General features: G+C 55.0%; 1 protein-coding gene across 1 annotated transcript in view; it reads right to left on the bottom strand.

Annotated features, from left to right (window-relative positions):
• CPNE2 (copine 2) overlaps window positions 1-22,307 on the bottom strand; it is a 52,481-nt gene that overhangs the window by 7,624 nt on the left and 22,550 nt on the right. The window contains exons 3-14 of the mRNA XM_052656976.1: window positions 21,208-21,387; window positions 19,381-19,455; window positions 17,489-17,560; window positions 16,056-16,139; window positions 15,678-15,767; window positions 14,593-14,691; window positions 14,052-14,138; window positions 11,693-11,752; window positions 9,731-9,864; window positions 7,627-7,681; window positions 2,748-2,799; window positions 1,186-1,319 (exon numbers count right to left, since the gene is read on the bottom strand). Of these exons, the coding sequence (XP_052512936.1) occupies window positions 1,186-1,319; window positions 2,748-2,799; window positions 7,627-7,681; window positions 9,731-9,864; window positions 11,693-11,752; window positions 14,052-14,138; window positions 14,593-14,691; window positions 15,678-15,767; window positions 16,056-16,139; window positions 17,489-17,560; window positions 19,381-19,455; window positions 21,208-21,387 (1,122 nt within the window). The remainder of the gene's footprint in view (window positions 1-1,185; window positions 1,320-2,747; window positions 2,800-7,626; window positions 7,682-9,730; window positions 9,865-11,692; window positions 11,753-14,051; window positions 14,139-14,592; window positions 14,692-15,677; window positions 15,768-16,055; window positions 16,140-17,488; window positions 17,561-19,380; window positions 19,456-21,207; window positions 21,388-22,307) is intronic.

Below are 22,307 nucleotides of genomic sequence, written 5' to 3'. Positions count from 1 at the left end.
GGCCAACTTAAATCCGTCCATTCCCTGAACACGAGCGTCTGCCGCAGCACAGGCCCCGGAGTAGATGAGAGACGACACACACACGCTGAGCGGCCCCACAGGGCTGAGGGTCCAATGCGGGAGACACACCATAGACAGAAACGCAGAGTGTGTGAAGGAGATGTTGCCGCCACCATCAGAGTCAAGACAGGAATAAACAGAAGGCGGGAGAGAGGCTCGAGTGAGTGTTCAGGGAAGCAGCAGTGGAGGGGACGCTGAGGGATGGGACAGAGCCAGCGTCAGGAAGAACCTCCAGGCGGAGGAGACAGCAGAACAAAGGATCTGCTGGCAGACAAGCTGCTGTCTCTGAGGGGCAGGAACAAGGTGGAGGTGGGATGGTCACCGCAAGTGAAGAAAGGGGCATGGGCCCGCGGGGACCAGGGAGAGGTGGCAGTGGCCACGGCCGTGGGGCAGCTGGCGAGTGGAGGCAGAGTGGAAAGGGCAGTCAGCAGAGACTGCAGCACCTGTGCAGCAAACCCTTTCCTTCCAGAGGAGAAGGAACCCTCCTTCTGCCAAGGGCTGGGACTGTGGCAGGGGCCCAGGGACCTGGTCAGGTGGGAATTGGACCCATGCCTCAATCACAGTTCAGGTTCCACCACCCCAAAGTGGGTGCCGGTTCCCAGTCTTGGCTCACCCTACTTGTGGCAGAAGACCCCGCAACTCATGTCACAAGCCCTGGTGGACGGCAGGGGAGGGAGACTTGGTGACCCCAACACTGGCACTGGGAAGGAGAGCGGCTGGGATGCACAATGCCCAGGACAGCTATTTGCCATATATTCCAGATGCCACACGGCAGCCCTGTCACTGACCGCCAGACCTGGGCCAGACAGTGCCAAAGCCCTCAGTGTGAGATGGGAGCTGCAGGGACCCCAGGCCCAGGTTTCCCTCTGCCCATGAAGGCACTTCCCAATAATCGCAACCCTATTTTCTGCTAAGCACAAACAACGGAATGGCTCTCTGTCCTGCAGTCTGTGCTCGAGGAAGCCAGAACCAAGGCAAGCTTGCCCCAAACCCCTTCCATCCCTGCAGGTAAACTAAAAGTGGAGAGACACCGGGCTCACCTAGGATCTTAGGACACGGAGAGGCAGAACACCCAGCTGGTGCCTGCCCCACCCTGCCCGTCCACACCATTGGTCACCTACTCACCGTGGCTGTCTGCTGCTGCGTGGCTTGGGCTGCAAACCGGGCCACATGGTTGACAATGGGAGAGAAATTGGTGGGGCCATAGAAGCGGATGTGGGGCAGGCAAGCCGAATATGCCTGGGCGATGCCGTCCACACCTGCCTCAGGGAGAAGAGGAGGCTCTGCATCAGCCTGGTCCTCCCTGACCCTGCACCCACTCTCTGCTGCCCCCACCCGCCGGGCCCTGGGGTACTGGAAGCTCCCAGAGAGCAGTTCCAGGGTGGATAAAGAGCCCTGAACATGGAGTCTGACCTGAGTTCCAATCCTGCCTTTACCACTTCTTAGTCATGGGGCCTGGAGGAAGGTACTTAAATCTTTCTGATCCCGTCAAAGGGGCTGGTAATCTCCACTCTTGGGAAGCTGGCAGGAGGGGGTCTAGCAGGCTCCTGTAGTGACACTCTGGGGTCCCAGGGAGCCATCTGGGGGTCCATTTTGCATATGCCATGGCTTCTCAGCATTGGTGAGGGGACTAAGGTTTGCACAGCCCTGCAGACAGAAGGTGCTCTGTAAATAGCTGCCATTACAAGCCTAAGAATACCGCCTGCCCTGCCATCCTGTCCAGAAGGCCTCTGGCCAGAGATGAGGTAAATGGACAGAATGTCTCTGCTCTAAACCAGACAGACCCCAGCTGGAGGACAGGACCACACTTCCAGTCAACAGAGGCCCATGGCTTCTGAGTCACAGCATCATCCCTAAGGTGGTGACCTGATGCAGTCCCCTCCCAATTACAAACCTGACCTAGCTTCAGGGATCCCCAGGGAAGGCAGATGCTATATCTGAAGCCAGCTGAGGCTAGAAGCTCTCATGGGGTCAGGGACCACCTTCTTCCAAACCCCTTCTCTTTCACTTTTTTTTTTTTTAACATCAAACATATTTATTTAATGCCTACAATAGGCAAGGTCTTGTGGGTGCTATGGTTTAGTTGCTAAGTCATGTCCAACTCTTGCGACCCCATGAACTGTAACCTGCCAGGCCCTTCTGCCCATGGGATTCTCCAGGCAAGAATACTGGAGTGGGTTGCCATCTCCTCCTTTCACTGACTCTGGGAGGCTCAGAAATCCTCTGAGGCCTGGGGTGGGGAGAGCACAGATACCATGCTCGCTGCCTGCCGCTCCCTCTTGCCCAGCACCCCTGCCCAGGTGGGGCAGGACAAGGCTGGGCTCTCCCCGTGAGGGCAGGAGGAAGGGGAGAGGCAGGTGTGTAATTTGCTGCCCTCACTTCCTCCTGATCTACACAGGGCTTCCTGTCAACACTTCCCTTTATTCTCACCCGACTCCTCAGTGAGGTGAGCTCCCTCCCCTGGGGCAGGTGAAGGCCCAGTGGGGTGCAGTGACCTCTCCAACTCACAGCCAGGAAAGGGCACAGCTGGCCCTGAATGCCAGGCCACCTGTCTCCAAATTCCAGCTTCTCCCCATCTGCCATCCTGAGCAAGTGTGATGGGGAGAGGAGCAAAAAACAGAAAGCTGTACTCCGCCCCTCTCTCCACCCAGGGAGACCAGGGCTGATGCAGGGGGCTTGACACTCACCCGAGCAGAAGGGGTTGGTGGGGTTGAAGTTGATCGCAAACTCATGGGAGACCTGAAATGCAGAGAAAATAGTGAGTCAGAGCCTCCTGGCCTATACTTGGACCCAGGCAGGCTTACCCGCTGCCAAGCAAGACTCCCTCTGAGGGAGACTGGCTCTTTGCTGCCTGACCCCAGGTCAAGGCTGTGATACCCCACTGCATCTGCTTTCACCCCTACTGCTGGCTGAGTGACCACGAGGCCCAACCACCTCCACTTCATAAACAGAAGAAACTGACACCCTTCTCTCAGTCGTGTCCGACTGTTTGCAACCCTGTGGACTACATCCTGCCAGGCTCCTTTGTCCATGGGATTTTCCAGGCAAGAATACTAGAGCAGGTTGCCATTTCCTACTCCAGGGGATATTCCTGACCCAGGGATTGAACCCGTGTCTCTTGCATCTCCTGCACTGGCAAGCAGATTCTTTACCACTGCGCCACCTGGGAAACCCCCAGATCCTTCTACACCATCGCGATCTCTTCTGGGGGGCCAGGGCTGTCTCTGCCTCCTCGCCCAACTCAAGAAGCCCTGAATAGGCAGAGATGTGTCTGAGGGTGACGGGTTCACTGGAGCACTCCTTTGCCACCTGCTTTCACGGTAGACTTTCACATAACTAGAATTCCCCTTCTTCAGGCCTTGAAGGCCTTCCCCCATCTCACTAATAAGCACGAGTGCTTGGAAGAAAGCCCACCTTATGCCAGCGACCCAAGCTGGGGCTTAGCTGAAAACCCACACAGAGCAGGACTGGGGGATCGGGAAATGTAATGGGGCCAGAAGGGCAGGGAGTAGAGAGCTCTGTCCCGGTTCCTGCAGACCCAGCTGCGAGCCTGGGAGGGTCACCAAAGTGACCCTGCACACTCCCAGAAGCCGTGGGCCCGCACAGGGACCCATAACCAGACCCCATTCAGGGCTGTGGGTAAGACTGCGGTGGATGCAGAACCCAGGAGCCCAGGAGGTCCAGAGCTCAGGTGGAGGTTAGGGTCTGCCTTCTCTCCCTTCCACTGTCTCCCAGCCAGAGACCCCACACAGCCCTTTCCCTGAGAACTGGGTGCTTTAGCCCATGTCCAGCCCCTTGCCAGCAGTCCCCTCACTGGTTCTTCACAACAATCCAGAGAAAGGTCTGGTGTCACCCCCTGTCACAGATGTAAAACTGAGACAAAATGGACCAGATGACCCCATGGTCTCACATCTACCGAAGAGGAGTGCTGGGACCAGAACTGAAATCGGGCTGTCGCCTGCGCTCGTATAAACTCACTAACCTGAGAAGGTGCTCCTCTCCTGAGTATAAATAGGAGGGTGAAGAAATGCCTGGGGGAAGGGACCACCGCCTTCAGCTGCTGGAGGAATGTTCCAGTCCAGACACAAAGAACTCCAAATACTGTAGCTCCGAGACACTACAGTGAGGGTGTTGGAAGCCCCTGCCAAGTCCAACATTCCCACTTCACAAGTAAACTAACTGAGGCCCAGAGGTACCAAGACCACAGAGCAGAAGAGACCTGAAGCCTAGGATCCTCAAGCCGGGTAAAAGGGTTGGTTGGATCTCTGACCTTGCAGAGCCCTCCTGGACCAAGATGGGAGGGGAATTCAACCCAGCACTGCCGTATGTCTGCTAGCCTGAGCAGCAGACCCCGGCCCGTTCAGGGGAATGGGCTTTTCTGTTCTTTGCCCCCTCAGCCCTAAGTGCCTGGCATGGAGCCATTCCCCTGATGTCCCTCCTGGGCTCTTCCCCTGCCCAGGGGCCCTCTTCACCCTGTCCCCAGCCTGGGCTCCAGGTGTGGGGGTTGGAGGTCCTTGTTGCCATGGAAACTTCATGAGCCTATACAGAGATTAAGAGGGGGGCTTGTACAGAAGGGGGCTGAGAGAGGAAAATGGTTGCCAGGGAAACAAGTCTCCCTTGGGCTGGCTTCCTGCAAAATCAGATTTTAGGAGATTTTAGAGACCAAGGGGGAAAACCCCCCTCCTGACAGGAATGGATTAATATTCCATTTTCTCAGCCACCCACATTCTTCATTCCCTATTTTCCTCTATTTAGGGGAGAGTAGGGCCTTTGGTCAAATGGGTGGGGCTGTGGGAGATCACCCATCTACTCTGGATGCCTCTCAGGTCACCTGTTCCACCCAGCAGCTCTATTTCACAGGTGGAACAACTGAGGTTCAGAGAAGCCCAAGGAATGCCCAGGTCACATGACTGAGCCAGAGCTAGAGCAGAGCCAGGACCGGATCCAGGGGATAAGAGTTCATGCTACCTGTGGCAGCCCAGCCCCCTCCCACACTTGCTGCCCTGGTTTGCCTGAGAAATGCCAACAAACATGACAAGCTTCTTGGAGGCTACCTCAAGCTGATTAGGAGCCCCTGGGGACTGGCCAGCCATAGAGCTTTGTTCCGGGACTCTACTGCCTTCTGATGGTCAATGGTTCCATTGTCCCCACCTGGCTGGGCACAGCCCATGGTCCTGAGTTACTTCAGAGGCCATTCCCTCTGGTCCTGGCAGGGCAGTGGGTTGGGCCACATAGGGGGTTGAAAGGACCTCAGTGATCATCCACCCTGAGCCTCAGTTCTCCCCATCTGTAAAGTAGGAAGAGTCCTAAACTGTGCTCTTTCCCACTCCGGGCCTTTTTGCACAGGCCAATCCTTTGGCCCAATCCCTTTCTTCACCTAACTCTGGCTCGTCCTGAAAGGTCAGTCCCTCCACCACTACCCAGGACAGGGGTCTTCTCTGTGCTCACCTGGACCAGACCCAGGCAGGGACTGAGGTCCTGAGGGCAGACCACTCACTGAGTCACATGCTTCTTCTAGCTCCTTCCAACCTCCCACTCGGAGAACCAACACCTCTGTCTGCTCAGGCCAGCAGGCCCCAAATTTACGGTCCACAGTCACATACTGCACACCGTGTGTGTGCCTGGAGCCCGACATAGCAAGAAGGAAACCAAGAGCCTTCCCTGAGCATTGAGCCTCCCTGAGACAATGAGAAAACCAGCACAGAGTGCCCACAAAGTGCTGGAGGACAACGCCAGGGCAGGCAGGCGAGGCCTGAGGAAGTCTTCCTAGAGGAAATGACCTCTAGGCTATGAAGCAGCATGGGAAGTCAGTGAAAGGGGGCCAAAGGCCAGGGGAAGACCACATGCAAAGGCCCTGAGGTGGGAACGAACAAAGGAAGGTTCACGTGGCAGGGCACAGCAAGTTAGCTGAGAGGGAAGGTAAGGGACTGGGAGGCAGGCCTGGCCAGCTCCAGCAGCAAGGGGAGGAGGGGAGAGCATTGCCCTTTCCACGCCTCGCCCCAGCAGCCCTCCTGGCACTGCTGGGCACTCCGGCCTGGCCACGCCCACTCTCCCCAGAGTTGCCCTGTGACATTTCCAAGGAGGCTTTTGCGCAAGAAAACATCTCATTCAGCCAGAGTTCTTTGAAAGCTGGCTGGTGTCCTAGCAACGAGCTCATGCCAGGCCTGGCCGCGCCGGCCTGCCCTCCCCCCAGCGGCATCACTGTGTCTGCTCAGAGGCCCAGCTTTGGCCCCACAGTATCCTGTCCCCTGCCACATGATGGCCAGCATGCCACAGAGCCACTCCCTGAAGTCCTAGCTGAAAACTGCCCTCCCAGGAGAGGACGAGAGGGGAATACTCAGCGGAAACAGCACATGGTACAGGATGACAGGCAAGAGAGGGCACTGGCTGAGACATAATGTAGATTTAGGAGTCCTCTGTGCTCACACCCCCAGGCTTCTCATCAGAAAGGTAGCACTTTCTGAGAACAGATTTGAGAGTCCACCTGCCCAGCTGGAATTCAGGCTTCCTGTTATGAAGACGTCCTTGGACAAGTCACTGAGCCTCTGTTGTTTTTTACCAGTGATGGATAATGCCCCTCTCTCCATCCCTCCATTCTGCCCAGCATCACCCAGACAGCTCCCACTCAGCAGCCAGAGTGGGCCTTCAGAGTGCCAGCAGCATGTAGACCCACTCATAGCGTGCTGCATGCCTGGCTCCCCACCTCTTCAGCCGCATCTCTATCCTGCCCATCTTTAATGGAGAGTTTACCACGCCCACCTTCTTTCAGTTTCTCCAACTCACCCTGCTCCCTCTATCTCCCAGACTTTGCACAGGCTCTTCTCTCTGCCCTGAACACTCTACCTGCCACACCACCACCTCAAGTCACTCTGCAAATTCCTACTCTCCCTTCCCTTCTTGGTTTAGACCATGCCTCCTCCAGGAAGCCTTCCCTGATACCCCCAGGCCAGGTTGGGGCCCTCCTCTAGGGACTGCTGCCCCATCTCGGCACTGATGACACTGCCTGTCTTTAGGGCTGCCAGACAGAGTATACAATGCCCAGTTCAATTTGAATTTCAGGTATATAATGGATAATTTTTTATTATAAGTATGTCCTAGGCAATATTTGTTGTTGTTTTACTCTGCAAACCCATGGACTGTAACCCGCCAGGCTCCTCTGTCCAGGGGGTTTCCTAGGCAAGAATACTGGAGTGGGTAGCCAATCTCTACTCCAAGGGATCTTCCTGACCCAGGGATTGAACCTGTGTCTCCTGCCTTAACAGGTGGGTTCTTTACTGCTGAGCCACCAGGGAAGCCCTAGGTGGTATAAAGGACATACTTAACCTATTTATCTGATAGTATCTTCCCCCACATGACTGGATGCCAGGGAGTAGATAGGATAACTTATTCCCTGCTCTAGCTCTACTACCTGTGTGAGGTTCAGGATGAAAAATGAGTGTGGGTTTGGGATAAACATGAGAAGGCAGGGAAGCTAGGCCCCAGCCCAGCCTTTCTAAGGCAGATTCCAGAGAGGCCATACACAAAAACCTCATCTCAGCCAAAAGGAAACAATCTGGCTCCACTTACCTTCCAGTCTGGGGGTAACTGTGCCCCAAAGCCCAGAGCTGGAAACATCTTATCACTAATCAGAGAAAGGAGAAAAAAAAAATTACTGTGAGACAACCAGACAGGGGCCTCCTCTGCCCATGCTCACCCTCCCCACCCCCTCCCCAGGGCTGGGCCCACACTGCTGTGCACACTTCCACAGGCCAAAAAAAAAAAAAAAGCTCACCGCCTCTAGAAAAAGCTCTGTTTGAATGATCTCCAAACCCACTTCTGCGTATCTGGTGAATTAGAGTCTTCACCCCCATCTACATCTACGGCAGACATTGCTAATCAATCACAGCACTTCTAACCAATGGGCCTGAGTACCTTGAGATCCTTCTCAAACTGGGACCTTGGAGACCACTAAACCACAGTCACGAAGCAATTGAAATGTACTGGCTGTCTCTTTGCCTCCCTTTTATGACTGAGAAAAATTCTAAAGTGAAAACACTGGCTGACATTCAAGACCTTTCCTCACCTCTTCCAAGAGTCTAGTCTCTTCTACCGGCCCTCCCTCATTCCCCACTCCCGGTCACTGGCTACTCGCTCTTCCCCAAACACATAGGGGAACTATGTTTAGGTTTCAACTTCAGGCCTGTTGCACCCCTTCTTGAAATACCTCTCCCCAATCTCTTCCCTGTGGCAAACTCCTACTCATTCTCTAAGGCCCAATTCAAATGGCCCCGTCTCTCTGTGGGTTTTCCTGAGACCCCAGGCTGCCTCCCTCTTTGGTGCGCCCATAGCTCCTGCCTCACACATAAACTGGTCTCTGGGAACTGCAGTGATTTCCTGTCTTCTTCCTCGAGTGGGAACTCCCTGAGCACAGGGACCATGTCTCATTTGTTCATTCAGCATGCATTTACTGAGGAAATCTGTGGCTGCTGTGTGGAGAACAAACTGTCAGGGGCTAGGGCAGAAGCAGGGAGACCAGTGAGGGGCTGCTGACTCAGTCACTCTGGGCAGGAGGTGATGGTGGCTCAAACAGGCTGGTGGCCACGGAGCGGGGAGAAGAGGTTGGATTCAAGTACGTTACGAAAGGATTTCCTGAAGGAATGATGGGAGAGGTGAGGGAAATAAAGGAAGCAAAGGGTTTTCAGTGAGTGGCACAGGTGTCCAGTTGCATCTGAATGCCCATGAGACAGCCCAGCGAATACAAGGGTCTGGGCAGATGGATACAAGGGCCTCTGGAGCGGCAATGGTAGGCTTCCCCACCCAAAGATACAGGTGGGGACTTCCACCTCCCTTGCGCTGCTTGCTGTACCTCTCTCAATGTGGCCTGGGGTCACAGCCACCGCCTAGACCCTGAGCTCCTGGGAGTCAGAAGCTGGTCCTCAGGGTGCCTCTCTCAAGAAGGCCAAGTGCAGACAGACTTCCCAAGCCTGCTCTTGTGCCTGCCAAATCTCAAGGACCCACTTCCCACGTATTGGCCTCCTGGTCATTCCACCCTCTCACCTGGACGTTCCAACAAACACCATCTGTGAAAATGACACCATGACCCTCAAGCGACTTCTGGATCCTCCAAGGCCCTCTTGACTTTGCATGTGGCCCATCCTGTCAGTGGTCACACTCTCTGTACAGCTCTCCTTCACTGACTCCACTGTCCTCCCAACCAAAGATCTCTAGGAAGCGTGGTCATGGGCTGAGGGCCCATGCAGGCAGGCTGCCCCTCTGAAGTTTCCCATAGGAGTGAGACTGTTAGGCCATTACGGGGCAGGTGCAGGAATCAGAATGTCTGGGTTCCAGTTCCCTGATCTGTGTGATAAATTCTCTCCCCACACTTTAGGCCTGCTCTTCTCCAGCTCTAACAGTGAAGGTTGCAGCAAGAGCAGATGAGTTTCATTTTCTGTCTTGACTTGTTTTCTTACTGGCTTCGTGGTGTATGGTGTGGAGAAGGATCTCAGGATGGAGCTAGAACCAGGTGGTAAGAGATCAGCAGTTGATTAGCAATGTCTGCCACAGGACATGCATGTCCTGAGCTACCCATCCCTAGGTTTGATGATCTCTGGGTCCCTTCTAGCTTTGACAACTGAGCTTCCTGGAATGGACGGAGCCCAAGCCGACCATCACAGGCCCTTCATAAGCATACCTGTCATAGTCCTGAATGATCTGCCCAACCGCCCAGATGGCCGACAAATATTCGTTGGTGCCCATGGGGTTGATATAGTGCAAAGAGGAAGGGTCGAGGGGATTTCCATTGGAGGCTGTGAAGTCTATCCCAACCTGCAGGAAAAGGCCAGAGACCCCAGCTCCCTATCTTGCCTCCAGGGAACAGAGAGGCTGATGGAACATGGGAAGCCCCATTCATCACCCCACCCTGACCCCCCTTCCATAAGATGGTCCCAAACCTGGAAACTGACCATGTCACTCCTCTGGCTCTAATGCCATCTATGGCTCCCTATTGCCAGAGCATAAAGTCTACCGCCTAGATGTGATATAAAACCAACCTACAGCCCCAACCCTTTTCCCTGTCACAGTTCCGTTTCCAGGCCTTCATTCATGAGGTTCCCTCTACCTGAAGAGCCAGGCCATTTTTTCATTCTCCTCCAATTTTCAGGCCCAATTCAGATGCCACTGCCCCACTGAAGCCTTCCCAGACACCTTACCCCCACACCAGGCCATCTCCCCATTGTCCCTCAGATCTCCAAGGGGCACCAGGACCTGGGGCAATGCCTGCACATCTAGTCACAATGGATGCTCACTGCAGGTAAGATGCATGGTCCCAGAGCCAGGTCCATGGCGGGGCACAGAGCACCAGGCAGGAGCCCCACGTGGACTGAGACTGGCAGATGGGCAGGATACTGAGTTCCACCTGCTCTCTCAGCCCTAGGGGTTTCCAACCCAGCCTCTGGATGGGAGCAAGAAGGGGGGTGGGCAAGGCTGCCCAGCCAGAGAGAGACCCAGGGCATAAGATGGCCACCCGAGCACTCAGGCACAGCCTGGAGCCTGGCACACAGGAGGTGCTCGATATCGTCTGCTGAGTGAACACAGGAGGAATACCAGGGCCTGGCCTCTCTGCGGGGTAAGGGGGCAATGACAACTAGCAGGGTTACAGGTCAACAAGACCAATCCCCTGCCTCCTAAGAGTCCTGTAGATGACTTCCAGCCCCCATGGGGTCTAGAGGTGGTGATGGGAGAGCAGGGAGGCTAGGTGGGAAGTGGGCAGAGTGTAGGACCCCTGCAGGTTCTCCCCTGGTCCTGAGCCTTCCCTTTGGGTGAGGAATGGGACAAGTCTGGGGCATACACTCCAGGCCACCGGCAGAGTGACCACTCATTCTCTCAGTGAGTATTTACTAAGCATGTGCTACATGCTGGGTACTGAGTGATACCTCGAGGATGGAGAGGAAACGAAACAGCAGCCCCGCACTCAGGACACTCAGTCACTAGTGGCGCAGGGACAGTGAAATATACTTGAGAATCCACTGCAGGGGGTGCGGGTTTGATCCCTGGTCGGGGAACTAAGATCCCACATGTCACGTGGTGTGGCCAAAAAGTAAGAAAATTTTTTAAAAATACTTGAGAAAATTTCAGAGTGGCATGTGTCCTGAAGTTACTAAAACAGGAGATGGGACGGAGACGAATAGGAGGCCTCGGCAGAGGTGACCTGTGTCACGGCCTGCAGGGCAGCAGACACAAGAAGGTTCTGGGGAGAGTGTTCCAGGCAGGAGAAACAGCAAACACAAAGCCCCAAGACAGAGCAGAGCTGAGCTGGTGCGTGGGGAAGCAGTGAGGATCGGTGTGGACGGAGCTGAGTGAGCAAGGGGAAGGGTGCAGCAGATGAGGTAGGAAGGAAATGGGAAAGAACTGGCTTTTTTTCCCTCCTGAAGAAGTGTAGCCTAACCAGTGACGCTCAGGGCTGAGCAACCAGGCTCTGACTCAGACCCATCCACCCATACTGTCTCCTCTGGGCCAGTCCTGGGAAAGCCCATGCCCTGGGAAAGTCCTTCCTGAAGTCTATCCCAAGTCGCTCCTGCTGAAGTCGTAGCTCAAGCCCTTCAAGAGGATCCTCACTGGGGAGGGGAGAGGTGGGGTGGGGTGGTGGAAACCTTACGGTGAACATGAGCTGGCAGCCTCCCAGGATGTAGTCCAGAAAGGAGTAGTCCCGGGTTATCTGGAAGAAATCAGAGAGGTCAGTGGGCCCCCACCCCGCACCCGAGGGCCAGCCCTCATTTGGCCATGCTCTCCACAACAACCTTTGGGGAGCTGTCACTCTGGGCCCGGATGGTGGTCAAGGAGGCTGCAAAAAGCAGATGCACCTGATCTGATTACCACAGAACCCTAATCCCTCTGTAACAATGGAGCAACGGTTCCCAATTGGTGGAACATCTGTACACACACAGATGTACGATAAGTTCACACAGTGTCCCAGGGCCCAAAGTCAGTTCAGTTCAGTCGTTCAGTCGTGTCCGACTCTTTGCGACCCCATGAATCGCAGCCCGCCAGGCCTCCCTGTCCATTACCAACTCCCAGAGTTCACCCAGACTCGCGTCCATTGAGTCAGTGATGCCATCCAGCCATCTCATCCTCGGTCGTCCCCTTCTCCTCCTGCCCCCAATCCCTCCTAGCACCAAAGTCTTTTCCAATGAGTCAACTCTTCGCATGAGGTGGCCAAAGTACTGGAGTTTCAGTCAGTAACAACTACCAATTATATGACAGCTGCTGTTTAGTCACTAAGTCGTGTCTGAGGCTTTGTGACCCCATGGACTGCAGCCCACCAAACTCCTCTGTCCATGGGATTCCCCTGGCAAGAATACTGGAGTGGGTTGTTGTGCCCTCCTCCAAGGAATCTTCCTGACCCAGGGACTGAACCTGCGTCTCCTGCACTGGCAGGTGGATTCTTTACTGCTGAGCCACCTGCGAAGCCCAATTACATGACAAAGAAAGCCTCCATTTGTTGCCATTTGGTCCCTAAGTCTCTCTAGCTCTTACCGACCTCGACTTGGAACAGAGAGAGGCCAGGCCACCGGATCAAGACCTTCTGCTGTAAATTACTAAAGCTGTTAAAACATAGTTTGGATGGTCTTTGTCTCCTTTTGGCTGGCCTTCCAATATTGGTGACGTTAGAAGTGTTCCTTGCAAAACAAATATTTTTAAGTAAAAAAGACACCAAAATGGGAGGAGGAGGGGGGCTAAATACAAAAAATAATAAGGCAGGAGCCAGAAATCCAGAAGGGGGATGTGAGTGACACAAGTTTCAGAAACAAGGACGTGAAATCACGATGCTGCAACCCACCAGCTTCACTGTCACAGGGTACTGCTGCGTTGTGACCGCACTGATGCTCACGTAAATCTTAGTCTCCAGGTGAGGAAACTGAGGCCTGGGGGCTGCCAGCTGGTAGAGCAAGTGACAGGGACCTTCAAGCCTGGTGTTCAGGGCTCCTGCTGCCCTGGCTGGCGCTGCCTTCCTTAACATCCCACCCGATTCCAGCAGACTCGTGGCCACCAGACATCCAGGGGGCCTGGCCCCTGGCCTCAGCCTGGCCACAGTGGTATGAACATTGTCACTGCGGGCCTCAGTGGCTCCAGTTAGACCACAGGGCAGGAACCTGAGCTCCCACTAATGTCACTGCCAGGGGATAGGGTGCCCCGGCCCAGTGTTCTCTCCCTCTCTGATGCTGAACACGCTAGGGACAAGCATGGGAAAAAGCAACTCCCTACAGTTACCCTGGGCCTCCCTGGTGGCTCACTGGTAAAGAATACCCCTGCCAGTGCAGGAGACGCTGGTTCTATCCCTGGGTCGGGAAAATCCCCTGGAGGAGGAAATGGCAACCCACTCCAGTATTCTTGCTGGGAGAATCCCATGGACAGAGGACTACAGTTCATGAGGTGGTAAAGGGTTGGACACAACCGAGCAACTAAACAACAACAGTTACCCTCCAACCAGGAGACCCTGGAAGGTCATCTCATGCCCTCCTTGACCTCGGCACAGGAACAGGATATGAGACTTTATATGCTTAATCATGTTAACATTTCCATTCCACAGATGAGCAGACTGAGGCTGAGAGAGGTTAAGCTCAAAAGGTCTCAGAGCCAGGACAGAACTGGCAGAACCAGGATTTGAACCCAGGCCTTGCTGGCTCCACTACCCACCCACTCCAGTATGCTTGGGCTTCCCTTGTGGCTCATCTGGTAAAGAATCCGCCTGCAATGGGGGAGATCTGGGTTCGATTCCTGGGTTGGGAAGATCTCCTGGAGAAGGGAAAGGCTACCCACTCCAGTATTCTAGCCTAGAGAATTCCATGGACTGTATAGTTCATGGGGTCGCAAATTGTGAGTTGGACACGACAGAGCAACTTTCCCTTCACTTCGCTTGCTGGCTCCACACCTAGTGCTCTCTCTCTTCTGCAGTGATATCTCTCTGCGTGACCCCAAACCTTGCCCCTGCACCATGCCCACCCAGGCTGACTCACCTTGCAGGAACGCAGGATAATGACGCCTGAGTTTTTATAGTTCTTCTTCTTCTTTTGCTTCTTGGGGTTGATACACTCAAACTCCCGCTGTGCAACACAGAAGGAGAAAGAGCTCAGCTCAGGGCTTCTGCAAGGACTGACCCTCCCCTGGGCCCCAGAACCTATTCTACAGCATTGACCAAGGGTTAGCACACCTCCTCCAGGAAGCCCTCCCAGAACTGGTTCCTGCCACCCTGGGCTCATGCCTCCCAGAACTGGTTCCTGCCACCCACGGGCTCCAGCTCATGCCTGGAGTCAAATGGATAGCTCCTGAGGGCTCACTATGCACTTCACCTATATAATCTCATGTAATTCCCACTCTACTCTTTTGCCTCCACTTGACAGATGGGGAAACTGAGTCTTAGAGAGAGTGACTATCTTGCTCAAGGTTATAAGGCAGAGAGGTGGGATCTGAGCCCCCGCCTGCCCCTGATTCAAAAACTCTTGCCCCTTCCCTGTCCCCTGTGGAGGTCTTGGGGTCATGCCCTTGTGCACATCTTACCGGGACACCATCACGAGCCTCACACATCTGTGACACCGAGGTCTGGAACTCACCGATGAAGTCGTGGCCCCCGTCGTTGTCGTAGTCATAGCACATAACCTGCAGTGGATCCAGCGAGGTCACCCCAGAGCTGCCCACAGCAGGCACTCACAGCTCCTCTCAGTTTCCTGAGCAAACCCCATGTCTTTTTTGGGGGGGGGTGGTGCCTCCCTCTCCCTCTCTAGATCTGACTACCTGGCTTGGGGTGATGACTGTAGCTCCTGAACTGCCTCCTACAGGAAGCCTTCCATGATTGCTGGGAAGAGGAGAAAGGGTGTCCACTCCAGTAATGGAGACTCCTCCCTCTGGTGCAGGAAGCTGCACACCCCACACACCTGACACTGGGCTGCTACTCTTGGGTTGTGGCCCACTTGGCCTCATGGGCTGTGGCCTGGAGTCCTCCCTAGACTTGTACTTCTTTTCCTGAGATGGGCACAAAAAGTCCCAGCTTGATATGCTAACTTAGCTGCCATGACACTCCTAGAAGGACGGCAGGAATTACTGTACCCATTGTACTGATGGCTAAACAGAGGCTCTAAGTGGGAAGCACTGGCCCAAAGTCTTACAGTGGCAGCTGGAGAGGCAGGACCAGAACCCAGTTTCCTGGTGCCCTGTCTGAGGGTCCCTACATGGCCTTGCTGCCTCACCCCACCCTGTCTGCTCTCAGACCCGGCCCCAAGGACTGAGGGCTTTTAGAGACTAGTAATCACCATCTTCATCACAGCGACAACATTTGGTTGTTTCCAAGGTGATTCTGCATTCATTAGCTTAGCGAGCAGCACACAGCCCTCTAGGAAGAACAGGGCAGTCACTCTGTTCCCATTTTAAACAAGAGGTTCACAGAGATGAGGGCCCTGCCCAGATCAGTCAGAGCGTCAGGCAGACCTGGGACAAGGACTCAGGTCTCTTGCCCCTCCCCACCATGGGTTCTTTTTCCATCTTATTAAGAAAGAGCTTTGCCAAGGCATCCCCAGGAAGCCTCAGGCGACCAGGAGGCCAGAGCTGGCAGGGTGGGCAGCAGGGTTCCCTCAGCCCCCCTCACACACCTGGATGGGCTTCTCCATGTCTCCATCGCACAGGGACACCAAGGGCACAGTGAACGGCTTCCACACGGGGTCCAGCGTGTACTTGATCACCTGCAGGACAGTGAGGAGGTAGGGGTGAGCTGGGACCCAGGGGTGGCAATGCTCTGGGATCGGGCCAACCCAATGGGACAGAGGGAGGGCAAGGTGGAGAGACCCACAGCCACACTTCTGGGCATGGACGTGAGCACCCCCATGATGAGGAGGGAGCAAGTCTTCAGGGGCCATCAGGGGTTTTCCTGGGCACTGTAGGATGTGCCTGCCTGGTCCCACCCCGAGCTGTCAGGGTGGCCAGACTGCAGGCCCACTGGCTCAGAGACCCCTGGTGCCCCACACACCCACCTCAGTCCTATGGACCAGCATCCACTTGCCGTCATCTCCTGGTTTATAAAACTCGAGAAATGGGTCCGACTTCCCGAAGAGATCCTGGAGGAAGCGGGAGGATGTGGGTGAGGGAGGCATAACTACCGGATTCAGATGGGGTGGGGGTGTGGCCCAGCTGTCTCCCCACCCCACCCCACCCCCCAGCATTGGGAGCGGGAGCTGCTGGCCCCACCCCCTCAGCCTCTGCAGGGCTCAGCAGAGACCCAGGCAGTAGCAACCTCCTGGAACCAAGCAGCATCCCCAGGAGAAATCGCCCCATCCTGGGGTGACCAGAGCTTGTGCTCAGAGAGCCAGAGGCCTGGAGCCTGTAGAAGTTACAATTCCAGCATCTCAGGTAGGGCAGGATGTCAGAGAGAGAATGTTCAGGGCAGGGGGAGGTACCCAGCAAAATGGGATTTTAATTTATTTTAGTGGGGTTCTGAAAAAATAAAAGCAAATTATCCTAGCAGAAGAGTTCTTTAAAACTCCATTTAAGAAAATGTGGACTCTATAACAGGCGACATTCAAGAGGGGGGAGACGTAAAACAAATGAGTAAATAATATACATTGGTGGTCCAATGGATAAGAATCCGCCTGCCAAGGCAGGGGACACAAATTTGATCCCTGATCGGGAAAGATTCCATGGAGCAACTTAAGGCTGCACACCGCAACTACTGAAGCCCACACACCTAGAGCCCGTGCTCCTCAACAAGAAAAGCCCAGCACCACAGCTAGAGAGCAGCCCCGGCTCAGCGCCATTAGAGAAAGCAGCAACAAAGTGCCAGCGCAACCACACACACACACAAATAACAATAATATACACTAGGCAGGAATTAGTGATAAGGAGACAAGTAAAGGAGGAGGGGGGCAGAAGGTTAGGGACCACTGCACGGTCCTTTAGGGAAGGCTTAATTAGAAGGTGACATTATAAGCAGAGGCCTGATGAAAGTGAGGGAGGGGCCAGTCATGAAAAAATTCAGGGGGAAAAGCATCCCAGGCAGAAGGGACAGCAAGTGCAAAGGTCCTGAGGCAGGAGGGTGCCTGGTTTAATCCCAGACAGTGAAGAGGCTGATTTGACTAAAACAAAATGAAGGCAGGGAATGTGGAAGGGGTGAGGTCAGGGAATCAGGGGGCTATGGATGCATTAGGTGGGATCCAAGCATTTACAGAGATGGGGACCCCCAATGAGTAGGCTTCCAGCCACATCTTGAATACCTCTAAGTGATAAAAAAAACCTCACTACCTCAATGGTGAAGCAGTCTTAATTTGGAGTGGCCTGCAGGGCCGTGTGTGATGGACTTGTCCCTGGAGGGGCAAGAAAGGTGGTGGCCGGAAGTCCCAGGCCATACAACCCCAGAGCTGGGGAGGGTTGGTGCCTCTTGATGGAGAACCCCCTCCCCTGCCTGTCTCACCTTCTTGTCCAGCTTCCTGCCCGCCAGGCTCAGTGTGATGACCCGGTTATCTGACAGCTCCTGAGCAGCAATCTGCAAGGCCAGAGGAAAGTTGGGGGTTGAGGCCTGTCTCCAAGACTCCCTCCTCCGACCTCCTTTCAGGCAGGGTGGACATGGGATGCCCTAGCAGTCAATTCTCCGGGGTGGGGCGGGGCGGGGAGAGGAAAAGCAGTACTATGTGACTTGGCATAAGCCTCTTGTCTTCCTAAAATCTCAGTTTCCATCTTCGGGAAAATGGGGCTAAATAACTCATCTGGATCTGAGAATCAGAAAGTAATCCCAATGTGGCTCAAGATAGGAATGAGATGGTGGGGGAGACAAAGCGGGGATCAGACACAGGGATGGTCTAGAGCCCTGGGGAGAGGTTCTGGGTAGGGGAACAGCCTGCCAGGCTTCCTCATCCCCTCGCTGCTCTCTCAGCTAGGACTCCCTCTCCTCCCACATCTCTAGGATAGCCCTACCTGCTGAACGAGCTATTTGACTCTGAGAACCAGGGACAGAGGCCAGGCCGGAGGCCCCTCTCTCCTGCCTCCCCTCCAGCTGAGACCTTGCTCAACAACCCTGTAGGGTAGGCCCTATCATTACCCCTATTTCAAAAGAGGTGGGTACCGAGGTCTGGAGGGGAGCTGCTGGAAATGCTGGGGAAGGGCACACCAGCTGGGTGGGGTCCTTCTGGGCTGGCTTCCATGTGGAGGACAGCTGACCAGTGGAAGCACTTAAATGGGGAGGTTTTGCACCCCAAGAGGTGGGAGGAGGCTGGGAGGGGACACTCAAGGTGGCAGAACAATGGATAAGAGCCCGGGGTAAGTGCTCCCTGGTGGCTCACACCGTAAAGAATCTGCCTGCAGTCTGGGAGACCCAGATTCGATCCCCAGTTGGGAGGGAGAGGGGCAGGGAAGATTCCCTGGGGAAAGAAACGGCTACCCATTCCAGGAATCTCATGGACAGAGGAGCCTAGCGGGCTCTACAATTCATGGGGTTGCAAAGAGTCGGACATGACTAAGCCACCAACACTTTAACTTTGTGCTTAGAATTCAGTATGCCTGAACTCAGGCCCATGGCCATGAACGGGGTGAAAAAACAGCTGAGATTGCTGGGTCCCTCCCAGCCCGGAACGCCCGGCTCCACAGGCAGTGGGGAGCCAGAAATGTTCCAGAGCAGGCAACTAATGCTGCATGAGTGAAGAAACACAGGTACAGCCCTCCTCCTCCTCCCAGCACGGCCAGTTTCCCTGGCGTCACAGGCTCTGAAGGGGGACAAGCCAGGAGAGAAGCTCACTGGCTGAACCGCCCCAGGGCACTTTTTGTCCGGGCTTCTGTTCCCTCCTCTGTAGAAGCAGACTCTGCTTTCCCAGAGTCTGAGGACCGAAGAGCTCATCCGCTCAAAGGGCCTGCGCATCGCAAGAATCACTCTGCAGCGTAGGGATCATTGCGCATCACTGAATCTTGGCGTATCAGAGGAATCATTGCGCATTGCAGCCATGAGCCAAGCTAAGAGGGGCAAGGAGCTCCTGAAACCTCCTGAAAGACCCCCCAAGGGAGGACAGCAGGGGCCAGGAGGGGATGCAGGGAGGGGTAGGAGCGCCCCAGCCCGGGAAGACGCTGTGGGGACCCCTGGCAGTCCCCCTCATCCCCCAGCTTGGCAGCCCCGACGCATCATATATGGAGCCAGGAGCCCGTTGCTAAGAGACCTGTTGCTAAGTTGTAAGTTGGGCCTTTTTACTCCAAACAAAGCTGGTTATTATCTGCCAGTGAAGCGGCCCATTGATGGGGGAGGGCAATGGGCAGCGCGGGTTGGAGGTGGGGAAGGCGGTGGCAGAGGGTGCCTTTAGAGAGCGGGACGGGGGCTGGTACCGTAATCAAGCCCTTCCCCGCAGGCTTGTCATTCATCAGCAGCAGAGGCCGAGTGATCTTCTTGCTGGAGACAATCTGGAGGGAGAGAGGAGGGAAAGGTGCTAGAAAAACACTCAACAGGCACTGCTCGCAGCACAACACGCCATGCCAGGAGCAGGTTAAAACCTCCCCCTGTGGGATCCCCTCCGTGGGAGACAGACCGCCACCACTGCTAGCTCCACTGGGCAGCTGAGGCGACTGAGGCCCAGAGAGGTTGAGACCCTTGTCCGAGGTCTCACAGCTGGGTTGGAATTCAGGCAGTCCGATCCCTGGGGACCTGCAAGCCCCCAGGAAAAGGCTCCTGGAAGGCTCACATTCTGGAGGCTGGCCAGTAACCACCTCCCCCAGAGTTATCCAGAGACCCCCACCTCCCTCTGGGTGTGATCCCTGATGAAGAGGATCAAATCCTGACTCCTTCCATGTGTTTTCTTTCTTTTTTTTTTCCATGTGTTTTCAATGGTTTGAATAATGAAGACGTTCACACAGGATTCAAGGATCAGTACAATAAGGGGAGGACAAGTGGATCACACTGTGATGTCCCCCTCCCACCCACCTCTGTACCCCCCAGTCTCACCCCCTCCGTGTGCCACCACGGTTCTCTGTTTCTCGGGGGAAATGCTCGTACTTCTTTGTGCTGATGTGAGCACGTTCTTACTGTCTCTGTGCTAGCTTTTTGTCCCCACCAGTTCCACGCTCAGCCTTCTCTGTGCCACTGTGGACTACCTCACCTGGCTCCCCTGTCTTCTAGATTGTGGGGGTTCACTCCTCCCCCCAGTGGGGGTCTAGCAGGAGGGGAGAAAGGCTAGGATGAAGCTTTGCTGCTCATCATCGGCCTCAGTTGCAGTCCTGGGGCCTCCCCATGGTGGCGACAGCTCTCCCCTGGCCCCTGGCAATACCACTTCCTGCACTGCCCCTCCCTCCAGACCAGGGGCAGCCCGGCTTCCGCTGGGGTCAGGCCCTGTGCAGGTTTCCCCACCCCTGTCGGTTCCTGCTCCGCCCACTGGTCCTTCAGCTCTCTGCTCCCTTTAAGAGTGTAGACACATGGTGGGGACCCTGCCAGACACAACCTCACTTCTTAGGCCACTGCCGGGCCCTTGCTTTTTTCATTGAACATCATTTCCTGGAAGGCCCAGGGTGTTTCAGTCTCCACAAGAACCTCTTGGAGCCATTCCCATTTTATTCATCTACTATCCCTATAGGCTGAGCAGAGCAGTCATCACTGTTCCCAAGTAAAACAGGAGGCTCAAAAGGCCGTGGGGCTTGCCCTAGAGCCCAGAACTGTTAACACTGATTGGAACTTGTATCAGGAAGTCTTAGCCCTGCAACTTCCATAAGCACACCAGAGAGTGAGCCGGAGGGGGAAGTGTAGCCCAAAGAAGGAAAGGAAGTTGCCCAGAGTCACACAGTGAGCCAGCTGCGGAAGTGGGACGACCAAGGGTGTCTTCCGTGGCTGGTCAAATGCTCCTATCCCAGGAAGTCAAGACCACACCTGCCTGCTTCTATCACTCAGAAGCTCTGGCCACAGGGGTCCACACCCCTCTTTGCCACTATGCTCAGTGTCTTGGGATGAGAGCGCTTCAGCCCGGCCCCAAGCCCACCTGGCTCCTTCCTCCTTTTGGTGCCTGCGGGCCCCCAAGGCTGTCTGCATTTGCGTTGCCACCTCCAGAGGCAGGTGGGGAAAGTGGGACCAGGGAATGCAGCAGCAGGAGACTCCCTAGGAGGTGCTCCATCCTTAGGAGCCAGGCGACTTGCACTGACCCCATCCTCCTGGGGGGGCGCCCGGCTCACCGTGCCCAGGCTGCAGGAGAACTGGCCCAGGAAATCATGCTCCTCCAGCTGCATGCTTGACTTGTCCTGGTCAAACAGGGCAAACTTGAGCTTCTGCACCTCCTCAAAGTGGTAGTCAAGCACGAACTTCTTGGAGAAAGCGGGGTTGAGGTTGTTGATAGCAGTTTCTGTCCTGTCGTACTGGCAAAGGAGCAGGGAACAGGAGTCAGAGTCGGGTAGCCAGTTCACCGCTTCTTTGTCATTTAGTCACTAAGTGGTGTCATTCGTGACCCCACAGATTGTAGCCTGCCAGGCTCCTCTGTCCATGGGATTTCCCAGGCAAGAATACAGGAGTTTTGCCATTTCCTTTGCCAGGGGATCTTCCCAGCCCAGGGATCAAATCTGCATTAGCCGGTAGCTTCTTGACCACTGAGCCACTAAGAAAGCCCTGTTAACCTCTTCCTGGGCTACAGGAAATCATGGTGTTTATTCATGGAACACCCATCTCCGTGCCAGACACTCAGGACAGTTATCCGCGTGGCTGAAGCAATCATTACTCCCAGATCACATAGAACACTGAAGCACAGAGAGTTTAAGTGACTTACCCACGGTTGAACAGCTAGAGGGCATGGCCAGGGTTTGAACCCAGTCCTGACTCCAGCTTTCACGCTTCTAACACACTGGCCCTGGCTCCACGCCCAGGTTCTAGGATAAGAGTTCAGACCCTGTCCCTGCCAAGGTTAAGTGACAGAGGGAGTCTCATTTCCCATCGGAACCTCATTCCACTTCTGTAAAATGAAAGGATTTGAGTGTCTGTGACTTTGCTTCCTTTTTATTTGTGGAGAACCCTTTCTTCAAACCATGTTTTACATGAAGCCGAGAGAAGAAACAGAAGGAGGAGGGGTACTTAGGGGGAGGTGAGGTCGGGGTTCCCTGTCTCCCATGGAGGCAGATGTTTGTACCTTCACGGAACCCTGGGATGTCAAAACTGGGAACTGAGCGGCCCCCACCCCCCATTTAGAGTGGAAACTGAGGCCTGGGGAAGGACAGGGCCGTACACTGGGGGCCACTGGTGGGGCTGGGACAGGAACCCCGCCTCCTGGCTTCTCTGCACTGAGGCC

The sequence above is a fragment of the Budorcas taxicolor genome, chromosome 18 (assembly GCF_023091745.1).
Source record: "Budorcas taxicolor isolate Tak-1 chromosome 18, Takin1.1, whole genome shotgun sequence".
NCBI lineage: Eukaryota > Metazoa > Chordata > Mammalia > Artiodactyla > Bovidae > Budorcas > Budorcas taxicolor.
This window is presented reverse-complemented; position numbering and strand designations above follow the sequence as displayed.